General features: G+C 35.9%; 2 protein-coding genes across 3 annotated transcripts; one reads left to right on the top strand and one right to left on the bottom strand.

The window, feature by feature from the left end:
- Nucleotides 1-5,026: 5,026 nt before the first annotated feature.
- On the bottom strand, nt 5,027-6,541 carry LOC107403262 (uncharacterized). Its single transcript, XM_016010130.3, has one exon. The coding sequence runs from the start codon at nt 6,539-6,541 to the stop codon at nt 5,027-5,029; it is 1,515 nt and encodes a 504-aa protein (XP_015865616.3).
- An 8,713-nt stretch (nt 6,542-15,254) lies between these two features.
- LOC107403272 (putative disease resistance protein RGA3) lies at nt 15,255-19,322 on the top strand. 2 transcript variants are annotated; one of them, XM_016010141.4, is made up of 2 exons: nt 15,255-18,957; nt 19,066-19,322. In XM_016010141.4, the coding sequence occupies exon 1, from the start codon at nt 15,470-15,472 to the stop codon at nt 18,182-18,184; it is 2,715 nt and encodes a 904-aa protein (XP_015865627.3). In that variant the 5' UTR covers nt 15,255-15,469; the 3' UTR covers nt 18,185-18,957; nt 19,066-19,322. The 2 variants fall into 2 exon arrangements, with proteins under 2 accessions (XP_015865627.3, XP_015865628.3); XM_016010142.4 differs by having other exon boundaries at nt 15,255-18,983.
- Nucleotides 19,323-19,326: the final 4 nt, after the last annotated feature.

Below are 19,326 nucleotides of genomic sequence, written 5' to 3'. Positions count from 1 at the left end.
CCTAGTACTTACAATTATAAAACCCTTGCTCCTCATTGATTAACCAATAGTCTTAACCTCGACAAACATCAATCTTTCTTTTAACTAAATTCATCAAGGTCATGAATAAAATTTCTCAACATCCAAATACCATTCTTGAAAACCCTAAGTTCCCCCAATTTCAAATAAATTCCATGAATCCACACCTCAAGCAATAAGGAATTTAAATCTTAATTCTAGCATCACCACCAATACTATGAACAAATCACTAGATCCTTGACCCATAAAAGTATTCCACACTTCTTAAATTCTAACTACGTCCCAAAAATCATACTCCTTATCATTGTAAATTATCACCAACAATATCAACCACCTTGAATCGATAAAGCACCACCAATACGAACCTTAAATCTCCAAGGAAATAAGATATCAAGATCTTAGCTTCTAGAATGAAAATAACCATGCTTAAACATCTAACTATGCCTAAGGAATCATCCTCATCTCATTAACCTCATCAACCACCAAGTAGAATTTTAGTCGCTATCCGGATCTTGTTTGATTCTCTAAATATTGCCGTACCTCCTCGTTGTGAACGATAGTTTAAGCACGAAATCCATGTTACATCTCCCTACTTTTAGTTGTCGGTGACTTAAGTACCTTTATTCGAATCCTTCAACTTCCTTTATCGTGCCAAACCATAATATCGTCTAGTGAGCATTCCATACATCTTTGTACCCTTGGGGTGTATCACATACATTGAATCACGTGCTTCCTTTAGGATCTCCTTTTTGAACTCAACGATACCCTACTTTGGATTCTCAACTGGCGATACTTAACCCTTAAGTCGCTCTTGGAAAAAAAAACCATAACATAAAACAAATAATAAAATATATTTTTCAAATATACCTAACTTGCATAGGCAATTGTTAAAACTCCACATTGGAACAATAATAAAAACATGAATAAATGCATAAAATCATATCTAAAAATCCATAGCATAAAATGAAATATGCACACTCATAATGGAGGTACGTACGATACCTTCTACATACTACGTGATCCATGATTCCAACTGTCGCCGACACTTTGCTACCAATACAACCCAGGGTGGTTGCCTATATTGGCCGTCCAATCCCCTGGACTTGTAGGCAACATGATTATGGGGCTAGCTCTACATGGATCGTCGCCTCCATATGGTGCAGTATAATATCAAACAATATAACATACAAATACATGTACGAACATAAACAAAAATACTTGAATAAAACACCCTTAATTTCAAATACCACTTTGAAAAGTATTTAATTTTTAATAATCGATCGGAAAAATATTTTGACACCTTGAAATTGATCGACACACATCCATACTTGACAATAGTATCGATTATGGGTGGTGACCTTGCTAAATTGTTGATAGCCGATACACACCCTTAGGCAACCATCCTTCTTCTCCATGAATGGAACAAATGCCATTCACGATGATAACTTGACCTAGTGAAACCTTTATCCACCAAATCTTGCAGCTGAACCTTTCAGTCCTTTAACTTTACTGGAGTCACACGGCATGGCGGTACTGAAATAGATCGGTGTCCAAAGCCAAATCAATAATGATTCGATATCCTTTTTACGGTCGTAATCCAAATAACTTGTCGGGAAAATACTTTCAAATTGCTTCCCACTATTAGCGATTCCAACGCTCCCCATCTTCTTTGGCATCAACCACTTGGGCCATAGACCCTTAACAACCATCCTCCGATAGCTCCTTACAATGACTGCAGAAATTAACCTCCGTAAAGACTTCCTAACTCCTCCACGAAGCACCACTTCAGGTAAGCTGAAACACTTTAACTTTACTCCTTTATGCTAGCTGTCCATAAACATAAGAACTACTCAATCCATATCTAGGGTTGCTTCAGATCCCAAAAAGATTCACAGAATTGGATCTGCCCCCATTACTTTACCTTCAAAAAGAAAAGGCAATCCGCGACCATCGACTACGCCATAGGAATTCCCCGTTCGGATAGGTGATTCTAATTGACACCCTCGAAGATTAGAGTTATTTCAACTCGGACCACGAATTTACTTCGAGATAAAGGGAAAGAATGCTTTAAGACGGGAAAAACGAGAGATTAGACACGGATGGGATGCACAACAATGCACAGTCCCTTAGGAATACTAGAACCTAGAGCTCTGATACCAACTGTCAGGACCCGTCCAGAATTCCTCCCCGGAACCCTAGACAAGCCCTGATCCCAGGGAAATACCACCGAACCTTCCAACGGAAAATCCGGCAGCACCTCCCCTAAGGGTAGGACTTACCAAAAAATTTCCTGCACTGAAAACGCACTTCTATAATTGTCCCCTTATTCCTCCCACAGTACTACAATTTGATTCCACAAATTTACAGCACTTTAAAATAACAGTAAATCAGTGCATAGATAATAACTACACGTCCAATACAGTATACAGAGCATTATACAAATAAATATGAATTAATACAATGACAGATACGGAAACAATACAAGATGAAGAGGAAAAAAGGAATAAATACTTCTTGGACTTTCGGCAACGAGCTGAGACGTCGGGCTCGTCCCGGACGATCAACGTCTCCCAACCTAAACCTAGGGGAACGGAATTTAAGAGCGTGAGATGCTAATCATCTCAGTGAGTGACCCTATCTACTAAACACCTTTAATATTAATAATATAAAAATAAAGGAATTTAATTAATCCATACCGAACAATCACATAAATAAATAAATAAACATTTGAAGATAATACTTTCTCTCAAAACCCTCACTATTCACTCCGTTGGAAATGTTCCCCTTTTAAAACATTTTCACAAAACCCGATATTCGTACTTTCCAAAAACCAAGGGACCAAATAATTTAATAAACAACAAATAAATAAATAAATACCCCAAATATAAATAAACTACAATAAATTATAATAAATAATTTTGTACTCTTTGGGGTTTGAAATTTCTATCCGAAAAATTTGTACTTGACGCACCACACCATATACCAGTGATGCCCTCCGATACCCAGCATCCTGAGCACCGACTGGCGGGAAGATTAAAGAGAGAAACTTGCAAACGGCACTTCGGCATCCCGACAGTACCGCTGCTAAAACCATCATCCCGGCCAAGGAGGGGGGCGGCTGTGACCAATAACAAACTCGCCTGCCCACGGTCCAATGGCAACTCACGGGTGAAATAATAATACTTGCGCGCTGAACCACATATACATATACCAGAACACCAATACTGTGTGAATGCGTCTAAAATAATTATTAAACCAACCGTACCGTTTTCCAAAATTACCGTGGAAAATATACCAAATTTTCACACTTATACCATGCCACATATTTTTATTTAACAAACGGTACGTAAATATCGATAAAAAATAAACCATAATTTTCTCGTAACACGATGTGCAACAATTAAAATACCGCGGGCATAATTTATACAATTTAAACAAATATTTTCATAAAATATTTAACCCAATTATGCCCGAAAAATAATACTTAAAACCACGTACGATTATTACCGAAATACACTTTGCTCATGCATAAATAATAAATTAAACCACAATAAAATAATAATTACATCGTACCACATGAGCATGATTCAAATACCAATTAAACATAATTAATTGCCCAGAATATTTTTGAAGGTGGATCACTCACCTGGAGCACGCAATTAAACCATGATCCACCATGGGATCAATTCCACGACTCACCGGTGCTCCTAGAACACAATCCACACACAGTTAAATAAATTAATATTTTATTCGGGTAAATAATACCCGGTACTCGGGGGGTCAAACACAAACATTATCCAAAATAGTCGAATAATATACTAAATCGAAGCTTGAGCGACGAGGATTACAAATCCGGTCTCCATCGACCCCAATCCCGCCGGAGGTGGCCGGAATTTGGCTGGAAAGCTTCGGCCGGATTTAAACTTGAGGGATCTCTCAAACGGTGGGGATTTTGGGCAATCTAACCTGGAACATGGACTCAGAGGGGTCGAAAATGGTGGAGTAGAGGTATGGGTCGGGCTGGGTTGGTCGGAAACGGCGAGAATCGCCGGAAAAACTTAACCGGCCGCCGCTGACTTCACCGGCCCGATCTGGGCACGTCCGACGGCGACTGGCCGGGAAAATTGGAGGCTGGGGTCGCGGCGAGCTGGGCTTCACCGGTGGCCGGCGCGTGTGGCTTTTCGACGACTGAAATCCGGCCAAAAGGCCGGTCAAAGAGAGCGAGGGAGAGAGTCAAAAGAGAGAGAGAGAGAGAGAGAGAGAGAGAGAGAGAAGTCTGTGTGTTTCTTTTTTGTCTTTGTCGGGCTCGGGGAAGAAGATGGGAAGGGAAAAGAAAAGAGAAAGGTGTTTTCCCACGTGGGAAAAAAGAAAAGAAAAAGAAAAAGAAAAAGGAAAATAAAATAAAATAAAAAATAATTAAATAATTAAATAATAATAAAAACAATATTATATAAAATAATAATAAAATAACATGATATTATACATGGTTGACAAGTGGCATCTCACCATGGTGACACATGGTCACATTCATTAAGTCACACGTGGCACATCGTTACACGTTCAAAAATAATATTAAAATAATACGGTGTTTGAAAAACTCTACAGGTCCATAACTTCCAAACCACATGTCCAAATCGGACGTGCCGCTAGTCTACGGACTCATATCAACGAGCACTTCACAACCATGTATGAGTCAATGCTCAACTTTGTATGAATAAAAAGTCAACTATGGCACCCCTTGGACAGTTTGGACCTCAAGTTGCTTTGCTCATAACTTTCAAACCGTAGCTCCGTTTTCAACGTGCTACTAGTCTACGAACTCGTGCCAACGTGTACTTCGTAACGGTACCTCAGTCAACCTAGAATTCCAATCGGGTCAAAAAGTCAACTTTTGACCCCTTCAGTCAACGGTCAACAGTCAACCTCGGTCAACGTGCGAAAATTCCGACATGGTTCGGGACGAGGTGTTACACTTGACCTCTGCAAAGAATTCCTCAAGTTGTTTATGTCAGTCTTTCATAGCTACTGGAGCAAGCATTGCAGGCTTCATGATGAGTAGATAACACATATAATCAGAAATCACCTTGCAATTATTGCTTTCTTTTCTTTCGTCTGCGTATTCAAACTCTGTCAGTTGGTAACAAATTTCAGTAGCTAAGTGCAAGCTAACAACATCGAATGTAAATTGTAATGTATAGTTTACATGATCTCTCGCTTTCACCACTGCTGATTCCTGTTCAGAACTAAGATAATTGCGCCTATCCTCATCTGTTCCATGTGTTTGAAAAGATGCAGCTTTGAGCTCATCAAATATGAAGCGCTTGAGATGCTCATTTGCATCCTCTGACGATGAAAACAACATCCCTTTGATATTGTCTACCACCCTCCTAAGCCAGCCGGGCAACTTGGTGTTCAATATCCAACTTTCATCCAGGAAATAATCAATTATATTATACCGAGGTACTGAACCACACCATTTTGATCTTTTTCGAAAACATCTTGGGATATATTCTCTCCAGTACCTCTTGAAGCCATAATAATTGGAAGCCACGATCCAATCTGAAAATATAAGTCTAATTCCAGATATGATGTCGAGTCCCACGGCTCCAATGAGCAAGGCATAAGTCACTGACATTTCAAATGCACCAAACTCATGATTCTTATAATTGTCAACTATTACAAAATGGAAGCCTATAAAAGCTCCAACAATGAAACAAAAGCTACTCAAACGAATTATTAACCCAATTCTGCTACCGACAACACAAACCTTGGTGTGGAAAACCTCGTACAAGAAGCTCAGCTCGTTCTCGATCAATTTAAAGCCCATTTCTAAATAAGGCATCCGTTGAAAATATTCTATGCTTTTCACTATCTGTTCGAAGGCAAGAGAGTATCCAGCAATAAGCCCCTTGAATTTTCCAAAAAGGTCATAAGAGATCATCAGCAACTCCATGTCATCATCAACTACTGATTCTGTGTTTGGATTGTTATTCACAACTTCTCCAGCTCTGCTTTTTTTTGGCAAAGCAATAGCTCCAAAATGATCTGTACTGGCAAGGTACAGAGCCAAAGTTCTCTCTGCATATTTGACGGTTCCCACAACAAAGACTAGAATTGTTGGAAGCCATAGCTTGCTATTGGCAAGTATTAGAAAGAAGTAGTAAGCAGCACCCACCACCCGTAGAATTAGTCCAAAGAAGTGCCTCCGCCAAAGTTCGTTATCCTCAATAGCAAAAGAAGTAATGCTATCAGGGCCACCAAGATGCAACAAAAGAAAAGAAACCCAGAAAGTGTAAAGATCTTCCTTCCCACGAGAGTGACAAGGGTCGGTCAGGAATTTGGTGATCAGTCCGATAGTAACTGCCGCAACCCAATCGGCGCTCAAGTAAGCCAAACAGATGAGGAAGCGCAGGAAAGAATTTCTACTGCGTTGTCTCAAGGATGCAAACAGTACTAAGAAAACCTGTAAGAAGAGGCTTAGGAGAATGCAGGCTGGGATATTCCAGACACCCCACAGCTTCATGAGCTTGTTGGCCATATATATATATATATATGTATATATAATGTTGCAATGAAAAATGTTGAAATGAAAAGAATACAAAAGAAAACGAAAGAGAACAAAGGAAGGGATACAGAGGAGGTGGAGAAAGAAAAGAATGTTGAAATTATATAATGACAAGAAAACAAATGATAGAATGTTAAAATGGAGAAAGAAAGCGATACAGAGTAGGTTGGAGGAGCTGAGATATATAAGGATTACTGACTGGACTGTGAAGCAAAGAATACTCTTATATTAAAGAGTAATGTGTAATAGTGATTATACTTTGGCACTTTTGGGTCCTACAAGAGCATAAAGTCAAATACTTTTTTGATGAATAAGAATTTCATCAAACAAAAGTTACAAGCAACAATCTGATTAAAAACCTCCCTTCATAATAAAAAGCTTTACATAAGCTAGAAGGGAGATTAATGCATGGAATACAAGCTTCACAAAGATTATACTTCAAACCCATTTGCATAGCTCATGGACTACAAGATTAGTTGATCTAGGAATCCAAGATAATTCACAAAACTTGAACAAAAAAGAAAAATTTTTGGTGTCCTCTATAAGTTCTACATAAAGATTTTATATTGTTCTATTCCATCCCTAACTTCTTCGCACTTCCAAAGCTTTCAATATTGCAAAAGATTCAGATCGAGCGTCTTGTTAAATACTTAACTTGTTGTAAACCTGAAAGTATATTTTTTATACTTTTATTACATACATAAAATCTTTGGTTAAATTTGATTCTGGGAAGGACACATTCTTTGGATTGTGTTGTAATTATACCGATTCGTCTCATGTTGAAGGAAAACTTATTCCACCAACTTTTTCCTTTACTAATTTACTGCTACTGTCAACAAGATTGAACATGAAGTTAAATTGTGACAACCAGTATGGGCTACTTGGTGTCTGATCCCACATGGTCTGAGTGTAAATCAGGAAATGATTCAAAAGTAATAATGGTCACTCTTATAATGCCAAGTCCTTTTCAGAACAGTTAGTTTTAAGAATCAAATGAACTTCAAAGCTAAGGGTACTCAAGCGAGACCAATCCTAAGTTAGGGACAATATCAGTAGAAAATATTAGATCCACTAGTGGAGGTGGAGTGTTACATAAACACATTTTTCTTTTAGTTTTTTTATGAATTTTATCTTCTTCTTCTTCTTCTTCTTCCTCTTCTTTTTAATTTTTTATAATTTGTATATCCAACTAGCCATTTCAAACTTGTTTGTTGTGGAACTGCTTTTCTTCCGCATCAAAAGCATCTTTGTTGTTGAAATGGTACTTGTGGACATAGCTAAATATACATATTACACTCACTTTTTAATGGCTTAAATTTTTAGGATCATTGATCTTATGCACAAAGTTGAAGATAAGCAAGCTTTAGTAATTTCCATCTAAAAATTATGGGAAAATCCAATAAAGAAAGCTCAGAGACAATAAATTAAGCTTTGAAGTTAGCTAAAGTGAAATATGATTCAAGATATGATTCTATACAAAGACTGTGAGAGTGATGTGGCACTAAAACCTTTAGTTAGGAGCTGAGTAAGCATCAGATTATTTGGTTGACTATTTTGCTAACCTGGACATGTCTTTAGTACCAAATAAAAACATGTGGGAAAAAGAGAATCATGTGAGTTACAAAATTTGTTAGCCTCTAAGTTAGAATTGGATTTCATGCATGCCTCTAAGTTAGAATTTGATTTCATGCATTTTTGGTGAAAACATGGGCTATTCTTGGAGTTGGAAGAACAAAGGGTTAATTGTATGCTTATAATCTTAAAGCAGGCAAGGTGGAAATTTTAATCTTTTGGTAATTTACGAAGTTCACTTTTCATAACTAAGAGAAACCCACTTTCCTCACTATTCAAGCACATTTAGCTTCCTAAAGCTTTTGAGCTAGTGACACTTCCCAACACTTCTTTACTATCTCCGTTCTTATAAAATTAGCCGCTTAAGTCGCTTTTCTCTTTCATATCCAAATTGCAAAGTGCTTACACATACCCTTTGTATATTCTAGTTTTCTCAAAAATAGACATGCAATTTTTTCCCAATCTCTTCGAACTATTATCCAATCATCTTTGGACAAACTATACAACTCATGCATTTGGATTGTTCCCATAATTGTTGCAACCTTTTTTAGACGGGTGGTAATAATAATTGAAGAACCATTAGACCCACAATCCAATACATATTCAGTTTGTCCCATTCCTCTTGATATTCATTCCACACGTTATCTAAAATGCTACTTCCTTTTCAATATCTCTTAAAGGCGTTCTTGAGAAGATCCATGCAGAAACATCATAAGGACTTTCAGATGCTGCTTCTATAATTGCTTTTCCAGCCCTTTTGACATCAAAATCTTCAGAAACACAACCTCAAATTTTAAGCTCAAAATATTTAATAACCCTCCATTACCCACCATAAACTCGATAATTTTTTTTTTCTTTAACTTCCTCTCTTCTCCATAATTGTGGTTGAGTAATTTTTTGTCTCTCTCTTACATGGTTTTGCCTTTCCTTAACTACCTCACACAAGTGAAACTTCAACCTCTCGCTTGCAAATTTCATTTAAATTATTTCTAATCTCTTTCTTCCTATTTGGCAATCTTACCACAAAACAACAAATATAATGGAATAAGGAAACAAGATATGAATGACAAAGAGCATAGCTTTGGAGTTGATCTGGAACTTTGTGTTATGATTCCCAAACAACAACAACAACAACAACAACAACCCAAAAAAAAAAAAAAAAAAAAGAGAAAAAAACACAAAAATATTGAGAAGAAAAAGATATACTATTTCTCTTTAAAATTAATACATAAAAAGTTTTTCTTAAAGCTCTCTCTAGAATTTTTAAAAGTTTGTGTAGTCTGTGATATAAGAATGAAAGCTTAGCCCCTATTTATAAGCTTACAAGGTTGCCTTTTTTACAAAGCAACATGACCACTAAATAAATTTAACCACCAAGTAAACCTATAAAAAAAAGTAAAAAAATCCTAATGAGTTAGGCTTTTAGGAGAAGGTTGAACCCCATAGTTCTCCCCTTCTAGCCACATTTCAAAACTAATAGTCACTGCCATCTATTTCAACTATGTTTTTACACAGCTTCATGTTCTCTGGTGCAACAACTTTTATAAACATATCTGTTAGGTTCTCCTTAGTATGAATCTTCATCAATCTAAGTAGTTTATGCTCTACCACATTGGTTATCCAATGATAGTGAATATCAATGTAATTTGTCAAAAAATGATACACTAAGTTCTTGCTTAAATCTGTAGTACTCTGACTATCATAATGTATCTTTTAGTCCTTTTGCTTTATGTTCAATCATTAAGTAAACCCTTTAACTACAACATTTATTTACCAGCTTTCGTTGTGGCAATGTACTCAGTTTCTATTGTTAACTGTCATGACACAACTCCTTCAGAAAAAAGTGTAAAAATAAACTGAAGTAGATTTTCTGATATCAAGGTCTCTGGCCATATTTGAATCTATATAGCATTTTAGAACTGGATCACTTCTCCCATAAGACAAGTATAATTTATATGTCTTTTTAAGATGCTTGAGAATCCACTTAACTGCTTTCTAGTGTTTTCTTTTAAGATTTGAAAGAAATCTGCTCATAGTACCAACTGCATGAGTATTGTCTGGTCTAGTTTTACCATTGCATATATTAGACTTCGCACTGCTAAAGAATAAGGCACTGAAGCCATCTCGTCTATCTCTTCTTTGGATTAGGGGCATGATATTTTACTTAACCTAAAATGGTTTGCTAGTGGAATGCTGATTGGTTTGGTGTTATCCATGCCAAATCTCTTTACGACTCATTCAACATACTTCTCTTGAGATAGCCATAACTTGTGATTCTTCCTATCTCAAGCTATTTTCATTCCTAAAATTGTTGAATTAGTCCTAGTCTTTCATATTAAAGGACTTGGATAATTCCTTCTTCAACTTTCTAATTTCCGTTACATCTTGTTTAATGATCAACATGTCATCAATATTACAGCAAAAGTATAATGAAGTTTTTATCTGGAAATCTCTGAATATAAACACCATGGCCTACATCAGTCTTCTTACAGCCTTAACTTACCATAAAAGAGTCAAACTTCTCTTACCACTGTCTAGATACTTGCTTGAGGCCGTACAAGCTTTTCTTTAGCTTGCAAATTAGGGTTTCTTTTTCTTAACTCTTAAAACATTCTTGTTGCTCCATATAAATTTTCTTATGTAGATCACTATAAAGAAATGTTGTTTCCATATCCATTTGCTCAAACTTTAGGTCTAAATTAGCTACTAAACTGAGAATAATCCGATGTGAAATCATCTTCACCACTGGTAAGAAAATCTCATCAAAGTCAATTCCTTTATTATGAAAAAAACGATAACTAGCAACCAGGCTTTGCATTTTATCACCCGTCCACTGCCATCTTTCTTAAGTTTGAACACCCATTTATTGTTTAGTACCTTCTTTTCTGTTGAAAGCTCAATCAACTTGTAAGTTTGGTTCTCTTAATGACTCAATCTCATCTTGTATTATGTGAAGCCATTTATCTTTGTCCTTATGGGATTTGGCTTCTTGGAAACTCTTTAAATCCCACTATTCAGTAAATAGAATATGTTAAGAATCCGGATATTTCTTCAATGAAATGCGGTCTCATTCGTATCTTTGTAACTATAAATTATTGTTTTTAAGAGGTATATCATCATTTGATCACTATGATGGTCTTACAGCTTCTAGTCATTAAGTTTGTCCCTACTTAATACATTCTTATCTCTCATGTTCTACTTTTGGCAATTCTCTATGCACTTCATTGTCATCTATGATGGTTTTTGTTGGTTTTGAATTAGGAAAAGAACCATATGTACTAGAACTGAAGACTTCCCAGCATTTTTAATGTCTTTTATTCTCTGGTTTTAATAGAATATTACATCCATGCTTCTGATAACCTTCTTTACCTTTGGATTCCATTGTATCCATATTTTTCATGTCCATATCTTATAAAGATACATGGAGTAATCCATGTATTGAGCTTCTACATGAGTTCCTTAAATACATGTGCAAAAGTTAACCATCCAAATACTTTTACGTAATAGTAGGAGAGATTCTTATTTGACCACATTTTCTCCAAAATTTAAAAATTTATTGGTATTGATAGCTATCTATTAATTAAATAGTAGACAATATGAACAGCTTTTCCCTAGAATCATTTTGGCAACTTAGTCATACTGATCATGCTCTTGACATTTTTCATCATCATTCGATTCATTTTTTAACTACTCTTATTATGTTGTGGGGTGTAAAGGATCATTTTTTTCATATCGAATACCCTGTCCTCTACAATAGACATCAAATCCTTTGAAAGTATATTCATTTTCATTGTCTGAGTGAAGACACTTGAGCTTCTTTCCTATTTCATTCTGTACCATGACATGGAACTATTTAAAGTAATCTAAAACTTGATCCTTTATCTTCAGAAAATAAATCTACATCTTCTGAGAAGTATTATTAATAAAGGTCAGGAAATATTTATTACCATCTCGTGATTCCACCTCCAAGGGAGCACAAATATCAAAGTGTACCAGACAAGCAACTCTGATCTTCTCGTTGAAGAGGACTTAAATGAGGCTCTGTGTTACTTTCCAAATAAATAAGGATTACATAGATCTAACAGAGCATCATTGAAAACAATGATAAGCTTCTTTATTGTCAACCTTCCTCACTTATATGTCTAAGTCTTTGGTGCCATAGAATTTAAGATATCTCACATTCTATAATATTAAGGCTGTCTGTATAAGTTTTTACATGAGTCTTGTGTTCCACAAACATATTCTTAAGCGACAACCATGGAACCCTTCATCATTTTCTATGTGTCGTTGTTAAAGTGATTATTATAGCCTTCCTTATCAAAAGCTATTCTTAAGAGCAGATTGAACTGATGTCTGAAACATGTTGACATCTTTTAAAGTAATTACATATCTAATGTTAGTTTTTATCTAAACGTCACTAGTTCCAACAATCTTCTCTCTTTGCAAAATTGGTATTTCCCATTTTCACTATACTAAAGCCTTTTATTTTGTTCATTTTGAAAAACTCTGTGTGGAATAACATGGTAAGATGTTGCAGTATCGACTACCCATTCAACATCTTGGCTTGAAATGTGAAGGCTTGTTTTTTCATTTGTGGAATAACGTGCCACTTCTCTTTTAACAGTGACTAATATCTCACCATTCTCTTCTATTGATTACATTTTTGTTCTTGCTGTTGCAACATCTTCTTGTAGTACTTGTTCAAGTAACCCTCTCGACTCTAATAATGGCACTTGTATATTAGTCTCTTTCCATATGTGGATTTGCCTTTACTCGGGCATCTGCGTCTCCTTTTATCTTGACTACCCTCTTGCTGTCTTTTTTATTTTTCTATGACAATGACGTGTTACTAATCATTGTCCATGTCCTTTCTTCTAGCCTCCATATTAAATGGGGAATCTATTACCATAGCAATAGTGAATTTGTCATTTGGGACCAAATTGCTAAGAAAGACTACTAGCGTCTCCCAACCATTTGGAAGGGAATTAAGAAGTAAAAGTGTTTATTCCTTATCCCCTAGTTATATCTTCACTGCAAATAGCTAATCTGCCAAACTCCGAAACATACAAGTGTGCTCGACTAAAATTCTTTAACTTCAAATTCATTAAACGCCTCAACAATAGGCCCCATTCCAAGCAATCTTGGCTTGATGCATGTCCTCTAACTTCTTCTAGAAAGCGTATGTATCTATCTCCTGCACGACATAATGGATCTCACTGATTGTTTTCTTGTTCAACTTCTTCCATTTAGTTTTTTTAGTAGGATTAAGATTATTTTCTTTAGCATCCAAGGGATCAAACAAATCCTTGCAATTGATTAAATTTTCCATCCAAGGTTTCCAAAATGTAAAATTAGTGGTAATAAACTTAATCATACCTCCTGATGATGAGTCTTCTATTGACATATTGCACTTCAATGACTTGATCAAAAAATGGAAATTGAATTTGATAAAACAAAATCCATCAATGCATCTAAAGCAGTCAAAAACATTAGATTTAACTATTTTAGGATCAAAATCTAAATCATAGAAAATTTGAGATGAAAATTCAATTTTCAAGAATTTTGGTTAAAAATTGCAAATACCAAAAGTTCAAAGTAAACTTGCAAATATAGAAAATATAAAGGTATTTTTATATCTTTGAAAAATTTTTTATAATGGCTAACAGGCAAATTAGCTAACGTGATGATGATATGTCAGTGTTGTGGCAGCTTATGTGGCCGATGGCATGGCACCACTGATGGGTTATAGATCTTAACGTAGCACGTGATGCGTGATGGCATGTTTGGTGGTGTGTGGAGGTCCAATTTGGCTCAATCTCTTGGTCTTAACGAAATCTACCACCCGATATGCTTAAATCTTTTGGAGCTTGTTCTATGGAGCCCACTTGTTATGATTCTTCTACCACACACACACACATCGAAAAAAACAAAAAAAAAATTCTAAAAATAAAGAAAACAAAAAAATACAAAAATATTGAAAAGAAAAAAATTATATATATTATTTTTCACTTTAAAAATCAATACATAAAAAATTTCTCTTGAAACTCTCTCTAAAATTTCTAAAAAAGTTGTATTCTAAAATTCCTAAAAAATCTGTATTGTCTGTAATACAAAACTAAAAATTTAACACCTATTTATTAGCTTATAAGACTTATAAGGTTGTTTTCTTAAAAAAAAAAAAATAACTATGATTATCAAATAAACTTAACCACTAGATAAATTTGAAAAAATCTTAGTAGGTTGGACTTTTAGAAAAAGGATGGACCCCTCACTTTGTCCACGGTAGTCTACTCGAAAGGCCTCCATTGCACACTCGTTTAAAATGTCATCCAACTTATAAGAAAGTTACCTCATCGTCTTCGAGTACAGCACGGATTATTGAGAGGGTGCTTGACGACTTCTCCATCTCTTGGCTGAAATCCCGAAGCAATCCAAACTCTTTTTAAACCGAGAGTTCAAACTCTCAAGTAGAGCTTTAACAAAAGCTTCCGCCATTTTCCAGCTACAAAAGCGACAAAACCCAACAAAAAATGCTCAGAATTTTAGCTTACAGAAAAATAAAAATAAAAAATAATAAGAATAACTTTATTATATAGTATTTATTTAATTGCAAAGTTGACCGCTTTTTGGTCATCCTTTTCAATGGATAACGTCAAGTTTCAGTGGATAACGTCAAGTTCAATATTTTACCAAAAAGTCGATGACTCTTTGGTAAAAACGTGTATACCATCATATAAGATTCAGAAAATTTAAAAAAAAAATATATATATTCATGCAAAAATAAATAAAAAAGAATATATAATTAAAAAAGATTTATAATATTGTTGTTGTATACTATTTATATCCCGTTACTTTAAAGGTATTTATTTGACATTAATTTACCAAAATTAGCTACCCCAGTAATTTCATTTTTGGTGAATATGCTCCAGTAATTTCATGGACGATTGAAAGCAAACGATGTCGTTTTTCTTGATCACTCCTCCAGTGCGGTGTACATTTTTTAGCTCATAAGCTTAATATCCGCTAAAATATGAAATAGTGTTAATTAATAATAACCTTTTCTTTTTTCTTTTTTCTTTTTGCCCTTTTTTGCTTTTTTCTTTTATGAATATTTAAGTCAAGGAAGAGGAAAACAATGGACATCTTAGTTGCTTCTTTGAAAATTCCATGAGCTTTCATTGAATTGACTCGCTGACTTCATAGTCTCCTCAAACAAAAACCATATCTCTAAAACCATTTACTTCTGCAAATTTGCAAGCTTTTCAATCTGTCTACAAGCTTTCTTTGTTTGGATTTTCACTTTTCAAACTGATAATGGCCGAAGCTTTTGTCAAAGCTATGCTTGACAATTTGAACTCTTTGATCCAAAAAGAGTTTGGATTGCTTTGGGGTTTCGACAAAGAGATGGAAAAGTTGTCAAGCACCCTCTCAACAATCTCTGCTGTTCTTGAAGATGCAGAGGAGAAGCAGTTCAGAGACAGACCAATAAAGAATTGGTTGCGGAAACTTAGAGATGCTTCTTATGAGCTGGATGACATTTTGGATGAGTGTGCGACGGAGGCTTCTCGAATGGAGTATGAAGGACAAAGATCTGGATCAACCCAAAAGGTACTTGCTTCTAATTCCTTGTCATGTTTCAATCTAATGAACACTTTTTGTCGCCATAAGATTGCAAAAAAATTGAACAAGATCAAAGATAGATTGGATGAAATAGCAAACGAGCGAGTGAAGTTTCACTTGCAAGAGGTTGTTGTCGATAGGCGAACACGAATAAGAGAAATGCGCCAAACAAGCTCAATCATTACTCAACCACAAGTCTATGGAAGAGAAGAAGATAAGGAAAGGATTGTTGAGTTTTTGGTGGAAAGTGCTTGTGGTAGCAAGAATGTATCAATCTATCCCATTGTGGGTTTAGGGGGTATTGGAAAGACAACACTTGCACAGCTTGTGTTCAACGACGAGAGGGTGATCAATCATTTTGAGCTTAAACTATGGGTTTGTGTTTCTGAAGAATTTGATGTGAAAAGGATGATAAAAGCAATTATTGAATCTGTATCTAGAAGTGCTTGTGATTCACTGGACATGGACCCCTTGCAGAAAAACCTTCAAGACAAGTTGAGAAACAGGAGGTTTTTGATTGTCTTAGATGATGTGTGGAACGAGAAAGAAGAAGAGTGGGACAGGTTGAAATATGTACTAGATTGTGGATCTAATGGTTCTTCAATTGTTGTTACTACTCGTCTGAAAAAGGTTGCGTCGATTATGGGAACAACCTCAATGCATTATTTGTCTGGTTTATCTGAAGATCATTGTTGGTTATTGTTCAAGCAACGTGCATTTGGTGATGATGAAAGTGAAGAGCAGACTAATCTTGTAAAAATAGGGAAGGGGATAGTGAGGAAGTGCGGAGGAGTACCACTTGCTGCCAAGACCTTAGGAAGCTTAATGCGTTTCAAAAGAGAGGAAAGTCAATGGCTTTCTGTCATGAAAAGTGAGATTTGGAATTTACCTCAAGATGAAAATTCCATCTTGCCTGCTTTGAGACTAAGCTACCTTCATCTCCCAATTGAACTAAGGCGATGCTTTGCTTTTTGTGCTTTATTTCCCAAGGATTTTGAAATTCATAAGCAAACACTAATCCGTCTTTGGATGGCTAATGGCCTCATCTCTTCTGAAGGTAGAATAGAGGTGGAAGAAATTGGCAGTGAGATATGTAATGAACTATATTGGAGATCATTTTTTATGAACTATCGCGATGATGAATCTGGTAAACCTACTGACAGCTTCATTATGCATGATCTAGTACATGATCTTGCTAAATCTATTATGGAGGACGCATCAATGGATGGTGGCAGTCCAGTTAAATCTTCATCGAGAAGAGTTCGGCATATGTTGTGTACATATTTTGCTCGACCTTTCGACAACATATCTAATGCTCAATCAACCTTACGAACTTTTATGACAGCACACCAGCTAGGAGTTTCAAATGAAAAGTGGCCCAAGTTTTCATATGACCTGAACGATTTTCCTTCACTGCGTGCTTTTTCTATTGAAAAATGTCAATTTTCACCGTCCATATCATCTATACTCAGTTATCATAAACATTTACGGTACTTGAACCTTTCAGGAACTGATATTAGAATCCTTCCAACAGCAATTTGTTCCTTACCAAATTTACAAACTTTAGATTTAGCACATTGTCATAAGCTTCAAAAGCTACCCAAGCATATAAGTCGCTTGACAAGTTTACGCCATCTTGACATCTATCATTGTTGTTCATTATCTCACACACCACCCAACATTGGTCGACTAACTTGTCTAAAGACATTAAGCACTTTCATTGTGGACGAAAAAAGAGGACATCACTTGGACGAATTGCAGGGTCTAAATCTAGGAGGTGATCTTCAGATCCAAGACCTTCAGAAAGTGAGAACTTCAATGGATGCCAAAAGAACCAATTTGATCAGTAAGAAGGATCTGGATTCTTTGTCCCTGTGTTGGGGTGAAAATGATCCTCAATCTCCACAAAAAGCCGAGCACGTACTTGAAGCTCTTGAACCTCCTCCAAATTTGAGTTATTTGCTTATCCAAAGTTATGAAGGTTTCTGTTTCCCACGTTGGTTCGATATTGGAATACTTGAAAATATAGTTAACCTGACACTTGCTAGATGCAAGAATATTTCACTGCTTCCACCATCTCTCAGAAAACTGCCGTCTCTAAAATCACTTGAAATATCAGGAATGATTTCTGTGCGGTATTTGGACCATGAATCCTATGATGGAACTTCGATGAGAAGTTTCATGTCCTTAAGATCTCTCACGATGAAAGCATTACCAAATCTAGAAAAGTTGTCGAGGGAAGAAGGAAGAGAGATGTTCCCATGTTTGACTTCCTTGAACATTGAGAAATGCCCAAAACTGACCTTGCCTAGCCTTCCATCGATCAAAAACTTGTACATAGGGGAGTGCAATGAGGTGCTACTAAAATCAATTCCGAACTTCAGTGCTCTTACTTGGCTCTCTTTCTGACAATGATCAGATGACTTCATTTCCTGATGGAATGCTACAAAATCTCAACTCTCTCAAATCGCTTAAAATTTCACGGTTTACCAAGCTTCAAGAGTTGTGCTTTGACATACTAATCAGCCTTGGTTCTCTGGAGAGTTTACTCATTATGTCTTGTTATGAGCTCAGATGTTTTCAAATGGGAGTATTGCGAGGATCGATTTCTCTGAAAACTATACGAATTATCAATTGTATAAAGTTCAAATCTTACTACACAAGCTCTATAGTTTTCACTGAGCTTCAATCTTTAAGACTTTTTGGCGGCTTATCAGAGCTGAAAAGTGATCCAAATGGATTTAAAAACCTTCCTTCCCTTCGAAGCTTGTATTTATCAGGGTGCAATTTTGCTTGGAATTGGAAGGATTATCCTTGTTCTAAGTTGGCAGTTTTGCCCGAGACCATAAAATATCTGTCGTCGCTTGGACATATGTCCATATCTCATTTCCCAAATCTAGGATCGCTGCCTGACTCACTCGGCAACCTTACATCTCTTCAGCACTTGACCATTAGAGATTGCCCAAAGTTGACATATTTGCCTGCCAGCATCCAAAATCTCTCCAACTTGGAGGGATTATGGATTGTTTCATGCCCAAATTTAATGAAGAAATGCGAAAAGGAATGGGGAGAAGAATGGCATAAGATAGCCCACATTCCAACCGTGGAGGTTCATGCCACCGACCCATCTCCACTCTTCGAGAAAAGAGAGATGTCAAAAAATTGCTGCTTCAACTAGAGAGGTACAACATAAAAGTCCATTTTGTGGGTTAGTTTCTTATTCTTTTAATAAGTGAAACCATTGGCACTAGATATATACTATCATAAAGTGACAAATTGAATCTCTGCAGCTTAAACTAATGAAGCTGGAGAAGAGTTGGCCATCATTAACCAAAGATTGAGCATTGAGATGGAGAATACTCACAGGAGAAGGATAAACTGACTGTTCCTAATTCGTTTTGTTTTGTTGTTGAGCTCCTTTTTGTTTCATTGACTATTGATTTTCGCTATTCCTTTTTGACGTTTGAAATTTTATATCCTTCAACGTTTTCTTTGTTTAAATTATTATTGTAAGCTATATAATATATATATATATATATTTCTACCAGACC

Source organism: Ziziphus jujuba, chromosome 6, assembly GCF_031755915.1.
Source record: "Ziziphus jujuba cultivar Dongzao chromosome 6, ASM3175591v1".
NCBI lineage: Eukaryota > Viridiplantae > Streptophyta > Magnoliopsida > Rosales > Rhamnaceae > Ziziphus > Ziziphus jujuba.
The sequence above is the reverse complement of the archived record's forward strand: the minus strand, read 5'-3'. Positions and strand labels throughout refer to the sequence as shown.